Source organism: Trachurus japonicus, chromosome 10, assembly GCF_045865225.1.
Source record: "Trachurus japonicus isolate A0001 chromosome 10, Traja_1.0".
Taxonomy (NCBI): domain Eukaryota; kingdom Metazoa; phylum Chordata; class Actinopteri; order Carangiformes; family Carangidae; genus Trachurus; species Trachurus japonicus.
Genome location: NC_140916.1, coordinates 4,853,533 through 4,865,804, shown reverse-complemented (window position 1 = coordinate 4,865,804; position 12,272 = coordinate 4,853,533). Strand labels below are relative to the sequence as shown.

The 12,272-nt window shown below is 47.4% G+C and overlaps 1 protein-coding gene across 1 annotated transcript; it reads left to right on the top strand.

Moving 5' to 3' along the window:
• The first annotated feature begins 1,538 nt into the window (after positions 1 to 1,538).
• rest (RE1-silencing transcription factor) lies at positions 1,539 to 12,106 on the top strand. The gene is made up of 7 exons (XM_085788999.1): positions 1,539 to 1,671; positions 4,433 to 4,731; positions 5,504 to 6,106; positions 7,303 to 7,463; positions 7,540 to 7,623; positions 10,201 to 11,943; positions 11,980 to 12,106. Exons 2-6 carry the CDS (start codon positions 4,445 to 4,447, stop codon positions 11,934 to 11,936), a joined length of 2,871 nt encoding a protein of 956 aa, XP_085645125.1. The 5' UTR covers positions 1,539 to 1,671; positions 4,433 to 4,444; the 3' UTR covers positions 11,937 to 11,943; positions 11,980 to 12,106.
• Positions 12,107 to 12,272: the final 166 nt, after the last annotated feature.

The following is a 12,272-nucleotide window of genomic DNA, read 5'->3' as shown; positions in this document are numbered from 1 at the left end:
GGGAAATTTATTTTTGTTACAATAACATCTCCTACTCAAAGTGTACAAGTTAAAAGAGCAAAGTAGTCAAGAAATATATATAAAAAAGAAATATAAATATATATAAATAATAGGTTTTGTAATAAAGGTGATGTCATTTTCTCCATGGACCAAATACATTATCACACTTCTACAGTCAATTAAGATGTTTATCTTGATTTTACACACTATATAGGGGAGACTGGGGACAGTTGCAACAAGGGACGGTTGCAACAAGCCTTATTTCTCCAATCAGAAACATGCTAGAGTGATGACACTCACACTGCACATTCACAGTTACACCCTCTACCCACCAAGAATAGAGAAGACATATTCAGCATCTGCTCCTGCTTGTACTGAGACAAAGTTGTTTTAAGGGTATGAAAATAGCTTTTTTCATGAGCTGTATTTTTGTCATACTGTCCTGACCTTTTGTATGAATTAATCCAAACATACCTAGTTTGCATCACTGTTTTGTTGACTATCAAATGACGTGGTTAGCATGTGTCAGTGTCACTGTGTCTAGCTAGTACATGATGTTTTGTCAAGGCTGACAGGGTGGGGACGGTTGCAACAACTGCCATTTGAATATGGAAGCACACACGTATATGCAAATGTATAAAATGAAACATTTTTAGTTTAAAATAGGCACAATATATCTATTTTATTCCTCATGATGAACATAACAGCCAATAATATTAAACCATGAGAGATTTCAAAAATAATTCCCCAGATAACTTGCTATAATGAAATATGCAATTTGTATCTATAGCCTAGTTGTATCTTATTCTATGGGACAGAAGTAGCCACATGTATATTTTCCTATGAAAATTAGAGAAAAGTAAATTTATTTGATGTCATACAGTGAATAAATCATCCAAAAGTAGAGTAGCCTATGTGTTTATATACGTTTTTTGTGTTGCAAATAGTTCCATTCTTCTTGTCTCACACTGAGCTAACACTGTTAACCTCTGCACATTGATTCAAGGCCTATGTTCGACGCAAAACAAAACTCCAACTGTTCTCTGATAAATATTATTAAACAACTAAATAATACTATAGTATTATTGTAAGACTGTGCATATTTTAGGAATACTATGCTTATTGAGATAAAAATCAAAAGTTAATTAGTGAAATTTAATGTATGTTTAATATGTTGCAACTGTCCCTTATCCGTGTTGCAACTGTCCCCACGTTTGGGGTCAGTTGCAACGCCTGGATTCTTCCATTCAAATGAATATTGTGATTGATGTGTCATATGTAACCATCTTTAAATGGTATGACTAATTAGCTGACAAATGTATGTTTAATCTATAAAAGTTTGATGAGCCTAGTCCAAAAAGTCTCTGAGTAACTGAGAAAAATGTAAATAAATGAATAAATAAATAAAATAAAGTGTTGCAACTGTCCCCAGTCTCCCCTAATATTGTTCAAGTTGAGGAAAAATCTTCAACGACACAAAGTTGCAGCTCGCGGGCCGACGTGCCGCCGTGACGTCAGCACGTCGCTGTGGAGGAATGTGCGGAAACTTCTCCGTGGACACTTTTCTCTGACTGACTGCGCCGCGCGTCGGAAAAGAAGAAACTAAAAAACACGGAAAAAGTGGAAGAAAAGTCTCGGAAACTAACGGAAAAGTTTGGACCGGAGGAGAGGGTGAGTTAGAGGCGGTGTGTGAGTGTGTGGGGAGAGTTGGGAGAGAGTTGAACAGAGTTGTGGTGGTGCTGAGGGTAAAATGGAGTCGGGGAAGAAGAAGGCGCTGTCCGGGGCTGATCAGGACCATGGCTAACAACACTCACTCTAACGGCCGAGCTCCGAGCACCGAACAGCGAGCTCCGAGCCGCTCCCTGCCCGGCCTCACATCTCCACAACCCGGCCACACTCCGGGGAAACTCTCCGGAGACACTTTGTCCAACTTTTTTCAACAACAGGTCGCTGTTTTTTTTTAAAAACGCTTCCGCAAACTAACGTGAAGTTTTAACATGGAGGCTGAAAAATCACAACTTCACCGGAGACGGGGAGGTTAACGTTAGTCCGGTTCTGGTCCTGATCCGGACTCAGGCCGTTAATCCGGATTAACATGTTTAGTTTCACTTTTTAATCCGAGTTGAGTTGAGTTGAGATTACTTTATTTATCCCATAGGGCGATTCTGTTTCTACAGTTGACCGACCATTGCATTGCTCCACATTCATTTACACGAGCATAACGTTAGTGAGGAGAAAAGTGCAAAACAGTGCAAATTAAGATCAGGTAAGATTAAAAAATAATAAAAATAAGTAGGACAATAAATACATAAATAGGGCAAAATACATTAAAAAAAACACATTGTCATCTGAGACTATGATGTGATTTATGTGGTTGTGTTGTGGTTATTTTGACCAGAACCAGCTCCACCAGAACAAACCGAGTCTCTGGACCGGGTTTAACTAACATGGTTCTGACTGTTCACTGCGATCAAGGTCTGGGTTCAAGTCCTGAAGAACTGGGACACACACACAAACACACGTACACACACACCCGTCCATGTGTGTGTGTGTGTGTGTGTGTGTGTGTGTCGCTGTCGACGGAGCCGTGGTGCTGTTTTCAAAATGGCCGACAGACAGACTCATGTTGAGGGAGGCAGCGGAGGGAACAAGAGGAGGAAGAAAGTGAAGAGGAAACTTTTAGAGAAAGTTCAGATCAGTTCTGTTTAAGTGTAGAAACAAAATACGCAGAGAAGAACCAGAACCAGGTTTTTACTAAAGTTTATAGCTCATCATCACCAGCAGCACCTGAGTTTAACCCTTCCTGTCTATCTGCCGAGTGGGCGTGGTCACGTGTTCAGGTTAAATTCCAACACACAACAGTAGAAAGAGTAAAAATAGTAGAGACGAAAGAAAGAGTAAAAAAAAAACATCTTAAAGAGTAGAGACAGTAGAAACAATAGGGTAGAAACAGTAGCAGGATTTTGTTATGTCGCAAATTTTACTAAAGAAATAATAAATGTAATTTATTATGTGGATCAGGAGCGAGAGAGAGAGAGCAAAGGCACGGGGCACGCACCAGATCTCACATACCAGCAAAAAAAAAAACTGAAACAAGTTTGTTAGAAATGAAGAGAGGAAAATCAAAACAAATATATACAGTGCTTCATTGGTTGCAAACACAATGGACTCGTTTCATAGACCGTGTGCAAGCGAGGTGAAAAACTAATGTTTGTTATCAACTCAGAGTCATGAAAGCGGAGAATATTGTAACAGCATCACAGAGGCACCGTTCTGTTAAAGGGATACGCCAACATTTTTTTTCCCGTGTCTTGCATCACTCCCGAGTCCATGACCAGCAGATAGACACCATCCTTTCAACTGTGCGTGCAGTAACAAGGGATCCGTATCGCCCGTAATTAGCTTAGCTCAAACACTGGAAGTGTATAGGTAGTGTTAGCCTGCCTCCACCTAAAGTCATCAGAGAAACTCTTCAGCAACTCTAAACGGAAACCGGCGGGCCAATCTTCGTCTCAGAGCTGACAAAACTCTCCGGTAAGGCATCTTGAGCGGTCAAATGCCGGTAACGGGACGAGATCGGTCAAAACGGAGGGTTCAAGCAAAGACGCTTTATTTTGAAATCTTCTGACAGCTGATTTCAGCTTGGGTAGGAGGCAGGCTAACTGTGCGTTCACACCAAAAGCTTCCAAAGCGTCAAAAACGCTCGAGGGTGGGCGTCAGACAAGACAGCTCCCAAAACGGCAAATATTTTCAGCCGCTTTGGCCGCTCGTCACGTGACTGACGTCAAAGTTCGATCGCGCTGGTCATTGGGGAGCCGAAATACAAAAAAAGAGAAAAAAAAGGCAGCCGACGGACATTTCTATTCTGACAGGTTGCCGCCGGTTGCCGCTTAACCGCGTCATAGCTAATTACCCTAAAGTTAAACCTGGCTCAACTTCTCGTCTGGTGACGCTTTGGAAGCTTTGGACGCTTTGGACTCTTTGGAAGCGCGGCGACGCCTGTTTAGACGCTCAGTGTCACCGGGCTCTCATTGAAAATGAATTGACTTCCGGCGTTTTTGACGCTTTGGAAGCTTTTGGTGTGAACGCACAGTAACTACCTATACACTTCCAGAATTTGAGCTAAGCTAATTAGCGACTTTAGGTGGAGGCAGGCTAACACTACCTATACACTTCCAGTGTTTGAGCTAAGCTAATTACGGGCGATACGGCTCTATCTCCCTTGTTACTGCACGCACAGTGGAAAGGATGGTGTCTATCTGCTGGTCATGGACTCGGGAGTGAGGCAAGACACGAAACATTTTTTTGGCGTATCCCTTTAAAATGTTGCCTTGGCGCCACGAACAGACAACAACAGTGATGACATCATCAGGTCACGTATTAAACACCTGGAGAACATCACCTGACCTGTGTGTGTGATGTCATCTCTTAGGGCTGACCCGTCATGGCGTCTCAGGCCGTGTTCTCTGTGGAGATGTTTCCTGTGGGCGTGTCTCTGATGGAGGACGCCCAGAGTCTCAGCGACCTACCCAGGAACACGCTGCCCGCCCCCCAGCTGGTCATGCTGGCCAACGTCGCCGCTGTAACGGCGTCCGAGGCCGGAGGTGGCGGCGGCGGCGGCATAGGTGTGGGCGGAGGTGGAGACGGCAGCGCAGCCGACGAGAAGGAGATGATGGAGCTGAAGACGGTGGGAAGCAGCTACTCAGACAGCGAGGACGACAGCATCATCAGGTCAGGACCTGCCCATCCACCCGTTACCTGGGTGACGACTCGGCTGTAACGATTCACCTGTTCTAACTCACCCATAACGACTCGCCTGTAACGACTCACCTGTTCTAACTCACCCATAACAACTCGCCTGTTCCAAATCACCTGTAGCGATTCACCTGTAACGATTCACCTGTTCTAACTCACCCATAACGACTCACCTGTAACGACTTGTCTGTAACGACTCACCTGTTCTAACTCACCCATAACGACTCACCTGTAACGACTCGCCTATTAACGACTCACCTGTTCTTTTTTTTTAATAAAAGTATATTTCTTGGCTTTTTGCCTTTATTTGATAGTGCATAGTGAGATAGACAGGAAAGGGGGGGGCAGAGAGAGGGGGAATGACATGCAGGAAAGGTCTGCCCGACGCGGGATTCGAACCGGGGACGCCTGCGTTGAGGACTGTAGCCTCTACATGGGGCGGCCGCTTTAACCACTATGCCACGACTCACCTGTAACGACTCACCTGTTCTGACTCGCCTGTAACGACTCGCCTGTTCTAACTCGCCTGTAACGACTCGCCTGTTCTAACTCGCCTGTAACGACTCGCCTGTAACGACTCGCCTGTAACGACTCGCCTGTTCTAACTCAACTGTAACGACTGGCCTGTAACGACTGGCCTGTAACGACTCGCCTGTTCTAACTCAACTGTAACGACTGGCCTGTTCTGACTCACCTGTTCTGACTCACCTGTAACGACTCGCCTGTTCTGACTCACCTGTGTGTGCAGGTACAGCTATGACGACCAGAACCACAGGGAGGTGTGTATCATCGAGTATCCAGAGTCTCCAGGTGTGAACATGGAGGCGTCGCTGGTGGAGGAGGAAGAGGAGGAGGAGGAGGAGGAGGAGGAGGAGCAGGTGGGCGGAGTCAACGCTGAGGACCTGTCCCGTCGCCACCCTCAGCTCCGCCCCTCCTCCACCAGAACGCCTCAGCGGGACGTGAAGCGTAAAGACGGCGGTGGCGGCGGCGGCGTGGTGGAGGCGAAGAAGAAAAAGCCGTTCCACTGTAAGCCGTGCAGCTTCCAGGCGCAGAGCGAGCAGGACTTCGTCCAGCACCTGAGCAGCCACAGCGTCAGCAAGATGATGGTCGTCAACCGCGTCGAGGGCCGCAGCAAGACCCGGGCCAAGGACACCGAGGCACACGACGCCGCGCCGCAGTCCGGGGACGACACAGATGGCGGCGGCGGCGGCGGCGGGGACACGGGAGCCATGGCGATGACGGGCGACATCAAAGGGCTGATCAGATGTGAGCGGTGCGGCTACAACACCAACAGATACGACCATTACATCGCTCACCTGAAGCACCACAGCAAGGAGGGCGACGACCACAGGTAACAGGAAGTCGGCATGCACCTTCACAATAAGAGCTGACATCAGCATGCGCCTTCATAATAAGAGCAGACGTCGCCACGTGCCTTCACAATGGACCACTTGCACAATGTAGTGTGACGTACTTCCGCTTTAAGAAGTTACGGTCCGCTCACTTCCGGCACTCATCGTTACCATAGCGCTGCTGTATTTAGATTAGCCTACATGTAACACTTTACACCTAACTCTCTCATTCTACATTCATAGTTATGTTTGTACATGTTGTTACTAGTATAGTCAGTTCAGTTTGTATTTTTATATATAGTAGTGAAGCATTTTTTATCATTTATCATTGATTGCATTTTGCCGTTAGCCGCCTGGCTAACTTAATAAACGTAATAAAATTACAAACAATACTTTCACACTTCATTCATGTTAGTATATTGTTACTAGTATAGTCGGTTCCGTTTGCATTTTTATATTGGTCGAAGCATTTGTGATCATTAATCATTGATCGCATTTTGCCGTTAGCTGCTTGTCTTTTATTTAAAAAATAAAAATAAAAAACACTGTAATGTTTATGGAGAGTGCAACCAGCTCTACGGAGTTTAGAAAGACTTTTTTAAGCCTCTCTTCGCCCCTCATGTCTTAGTTCTCCATAACTTTTCACTCATTATCAGCTGATGCTCAGCTGAGAGCTTAGTGGCAGGTTAAGCTAACGCTACGAACTACGAGTAGATCGATGATTAAAAATGATCAAAATTTTTCGGAACACTATATAGGCCTACACACTGAACACTAAAACAATATGTACAAAAATAATGAAAGCCAGTATGCTAAGTTAGCCAGGCGGCTAACGGCAAAATGCGATCAATGATTAAATGATAAAAATGCTTCGACTACTATATATAAAAATACAAACTGAACTGACTATGCTAGTAACAACATGTACAAACATAACTATGAATGTAGAATGAGAGAGTTAGGTGTAAAGTGTTAGATGTAGGCTAATCTAAATACAGCAGCACTATGGTAAAGATGAGCGCCGGAAGTGAGTGGACCGTAACTTCTTAAAGCGGAAGTACGTCACACTACATTGTGCAAGTGGTCCATAAGAGCAGACTTCACAATAAGAGCAGACGTCACCACGCACCTTCACAATAAGAGCAGCTGACCAGGGATAACGGGTGTGTGTCTGTGTCTGTGTGTGTGTGTTTAGGGTGTTTAAGTGCACGCTGTGCCCCTACACCACCGTCAGCCAGTACCACTGGAGGAAACACCTGAGGAACCACTTCCCCAGCAAACTGCACACCTGCAGCCAGTGCTCCTACTTCTCCGACCGCAAGAGCAACTACATCCAGCACATCCGCACGCACACAGGTCAGTTCTGCTCCGGTTCTACGGGTCAGAACCAGAGTGGGTCAGCTGACCATGTGACCATGTCGTTGTGTTGCAGGTGTTCGTCCATTCCAGTGTCCGTACTGCGACTACTCCAGTTCACAGAAGACTCACCTGACCAGGCACATGAGGACGCACTCAGGTAACAGAACCACTGACACAACAACTACTGACACAACTACTAGGCCTGTAACGATACACCAAAGTCACGATTCGATTCGTATCTTGATTTCTGACCCACGGTTCGATACACGATTCGATTCAATTCTAATTTTTTAAGGTTAAAAAAGGAAGAGATTTTGGTAGCAAAAACTGGATTATTTATTATAACAACAATATATAACAATAACAATTATAACTTCACCCAAATAGACCAAAAAATCATTAGCCAACCAAAATCTCATTGGTCGATTGGTTGCAGGAAAAAAAAAAGCCCTTTCTTGTCAAAATCAAGTCAAAATCAATATGACTGAACTGTATATGAAAGGCTATAGGGCTTTTAATTTGAAGGGCCAGATACAGGAAGTCATGACAATCATTCGCTGTCAGTTTTTTTGTGTGTGTTTTTTTTTTTTTTACATGGCACGGCAGGTCCGGTGCCTACTTTTTTTTCCGATGTTGACTCCGACGTGGAGGGGGGGGGGTCATGACAATAATAAATTAAAAACAGAGAAACTATTCTCTTTTCTCAATCAAAATACTGTTAAAAAATAAACAGAACTTAACTCCATTGTGGAGACTATTTAAGTTTAGGAAACAAGCTTGCCATCTGTGCCATGTACCTAGGGGTCAAAGCAAAAAAACAGACAGGGAGCGTTGGAATGGGTGTGTCGCGGTTCTGCCATTTCATTGGCGACACAGGTTCGTGTCTTAGAGTGTCGCGGTTTTGGTTTCGACACGTGTATCGTTACAGGCCTAACAACTACTGACTGAACTACTGACAGAACCACTGACTGGACTACTGACTGAACTACAGACTGAACTACAGACAGAACTACAGACTCAACTACAGACTCAACTACAGACTCAACTACAGACTCAACTACAGACAGAACTACAGACTGAACTACAGACTGAACTACTGACTGAACTACAGACTGAACTACTGACAGAACTACTGAATAAAATACTGACAGAACTACTGAATAAACTACTGACAGAACTGCAGACTGAACTACTGATAGAACCACACAACTACAGACACAACTACTGACTGAACCACTGACACAACTACTACAGACAGAACTACAGACTGAACCATTGACACAACTACAGACTCAACTACTGACTGAACCACTGACACAACTACTACAGACTGAACTACTGACAGAACTACTGACTAAACTACAAACTGAACTACTGACAAAACAACTACTGACAGAACTACTGACACAACTACTGACAGAACTACAGACTAAACTACTGACTGAACCACTGACAGAACTGACAGTCTGTTCTTCTCTCTCTCCGTGCTGCCTTCACTGACCTGTGGATTAACACGGTAACCATAGTAACCCTGTGGTGTGTGTTGTGTTCAGTGTCTGTTGTTATTAATCAGTTGTTTGTGTGTGTGTTTGTGTGGTGACATCATCAGTTCTGAGGCGGATTGCCGAGTGATGATGTCATTAAAACTGACATCACATTCACTCAGAGATTGGCTCAGAGATGACGTCGGCCTCATGCTGCGTTCATAACAACTCGGAGGTCGGAAATCCCAACTCAAAAATTTCCGACTTCCGACATCATTGCGTTCACGCTGCAGGAACTCGGGAGAAAAAAACATGGCTACCTGAAGGAATTTTGGCGTATTGTTGTGGCTCATAGCTGAATACGAAAAATCAATGCAGCAGTAAATTATGTTTATTTTGGAGGAGAGGAGACGCTGCAGATGAGTGCACATATAATGTTACAGCCTTGATAACAGTTAAACGTTATTTCCGTCACATACGAGGAACACAATTTCACACCATACAACAATCACAGCTTAATATAAACGCATTTCATATAGGCTACTGCAATAATACACAAAAATATGCATTCAAACCTCAACAAATAACTTAAAATGTCCAAATTCTAACCGTTTAAGACGAGGGCTGCCATGTTTTGATGTTGTCGTGGCGTCAAGTCGGAGCTCTGATATGATACCCAAGTTTCCGACCTGTAATTTCCGAGTTCGACGCCGTTCAATTCATTTTTTACAACTCGGAGCTCGTTTTTTACTCTGAAGTCGGAAAAAAGCCCTCATCTTAAACGGTTAGAATTTAGAAATTTTAAGTTATTTGTTGAGGTTTGAATGCATATTTTTGTGTGTTATTGCAGTAGCCTATATGAAATATGTTTATATTAAGCTGTGATTGTTGTATGGTGTGAAATTGCGGTCCTCGTATGTGACGGAAATAACGTTTAACTGTTATCAAGGCTATAACATTACCGTATGTGCACTCGTCCGCGGCGTCTCCTCTCCTCTTCATTTGCCTCCAAAATAAACATAATTTGCTGCTGCATACACAACATGTCAAACTTACTTCGGGTATCCATGTTTTTTCTCTTCCGAGTTCCTGCAGCGTGAATGCAATGATGTTGGAGGTCGGAAATTTCCAAGTTGGGAATCCCGACCTCCGAGTTGTAATGAACGCAGTATTAGACTGTTAGCCTGTTCCCATCGCCACGGCAGCAGCATCCTAACCTCTTCCTCTTCCTCTCCGTCCGTCCGCTGCAGGTGAGCGACCCTTCAAGTGCGAGAGCTGCAACTACCTGGCGGCCAATCAGCACGAGGTGACGCGGCACGCCCGGCAGGTGCACAACGGGCCGAAGCCGCTGTCGTGTCCGTACTGCGACTACAAGACGGCCGACCGCAGCAACTTCAAGAAGCACGTGGAGCTGCACCTGAATCCTCGCCAGTTCCTCTGTCCGCTCTGCAAGTACGCCGCCTCCAAGAAGTGCAACCTGCAGTACCACATCAAGTCTCGCCACTCCGGCTGCGACGTCTCCGGCTGCGACGTCTCCAAGGTCAAGCTGCGCATCAAGAAGCCCGGCGGCGGCGACGACATTCCGGACGCCAGAACCAACGCGACCACCGGCAAGTTGGACAGCTCCTCTGGCGTGGACGAGGACTTCGACGAGCTGGAGGACGAGGACGAGGCCGCGGAGCCGACGAGCCCCATCAACCTGTCCATCAGGAAGAGCAGCCGGCCCGCCGCCACTGCCGTCGCCATGGCGCCTGCGCAGAGCGACGCACCGTACAGGACTCAGAGACGGTCCGAGAGCGAGAAGCCGCCGGCGAAACCGAAGGACAAGTCGGATCCGGAGAAGAAGGCGACGACGAGGCAGAAGAAGAGCGAGAAGGTCCACGACACGCCTGCTGCAGACGTCGCCGCCGCAGTGGAGATGACGGCTGCCACCGCCGCCACGGATGGAAAGGTCAAGAGACGGGTCAAGAAGCTGCCGGTGGAAAAAACGCCAGTCCAGGAGGAACCGGAACCGGAACCGGAGAAAGACCAGAGGGAGACGGAGAAACCTGGACCGCCACAGAAAGAAAAACCGGTGAAACAGAAAGTGTCTCGAGACGAAGAGAAGCAGAAAGAGGAGAAGGAGAAGAACAATGGCGCCGGAAAAGAGAACAGGAAGTCCCGGAAGTCTGGATCCAAGAAGTCGGAGAAAGTCTCGGGAGGAAACCCGGAAGCAGCAGCAGCAGCTCAGCAGAACCCGGAGAGTCCGGAGAAGACCCGGAAGGAGAAGGAGAAGGCAGCGGCCAACAAGCGGCGAGCGTCGGAGGCTCTGGATCTGTCCACGGTGAACTCGTCTGAGCCGCCGGCGCCGCCAGCCAAGTCCAAGCGGGTCAGGACCGCCGAGGACGGAACGCCACCGCCACCACAGAAGAAGACCAGGAAGACGCCGGCGGCCGGCCTCCAATCCGACTCTGTTCCGGATCCGACTAAAGACGAGCCGCAGCAGACCGCCAGAACCGGCCCAGAACCGCCAGCTGTGGCGGCTGAGGAGCCTCCGATGGCGCCCGGCTGCAGCGCCGGTGAGGCCACGACCCCAACGCCCAGCACGCCATCCACGCCATCGCCTCCGGTCTTCCGTAAACCCACGTCGGCGCCGTCGCTGGTGCTGCCGGGCCAGCAGCGAGTCAAAGCGGCGGCCGATCCGGAGGACGACGAGGGGATCCACAGCAGCCACGAGGGAGGAAGTGACATCAGCGACAGCGCCTCCGAGGGCAGCGACGACTCCGGCCTCCACGGCAACGGCGGCGCCGGTTCCGGCAAGATGCCCAACGACCCGGAAACGCCCACGGACGAGATCCCGACGCCGACGGAGCTGAAGAGCCACATGTGCATCTTCTGCGACCGCACGTTCCCTCTGGAGGCGGAGTACCGGCGCCACCTCAACCGCCACCTCGTCAACGTCTACTACATGGACGCCGGCGCCACCGGCGCCGAGGGACAGAAGTGACGACCGTGTGTTCAGACACTTTCAGACTTTCCTCCGGTTTGAGGAACCGGAGCGTTGTTCACCTGCGTCTCGTCTTTAACTCACTAACTGTTGGAGGAACCGGCGTCTACGTCCACGCTACGGCGTCTTCGTTGATCTGTCCTCGTCTCCGTCCTGGTTCTGGTGCAGCTCCACCCGCAGTCTGGACCGGGTCTGAAACTGTCCGACTGACTTCACATTAAAGGGATAGTTCAACATTTTGTCAAATTGGCCCATTGCCATAATCCCTATAGTCATAGCAGTAGGTTCATTACCTTTAATTGTCGGTGCAAGCTATTTTTAGAACGGCGGAGCAGA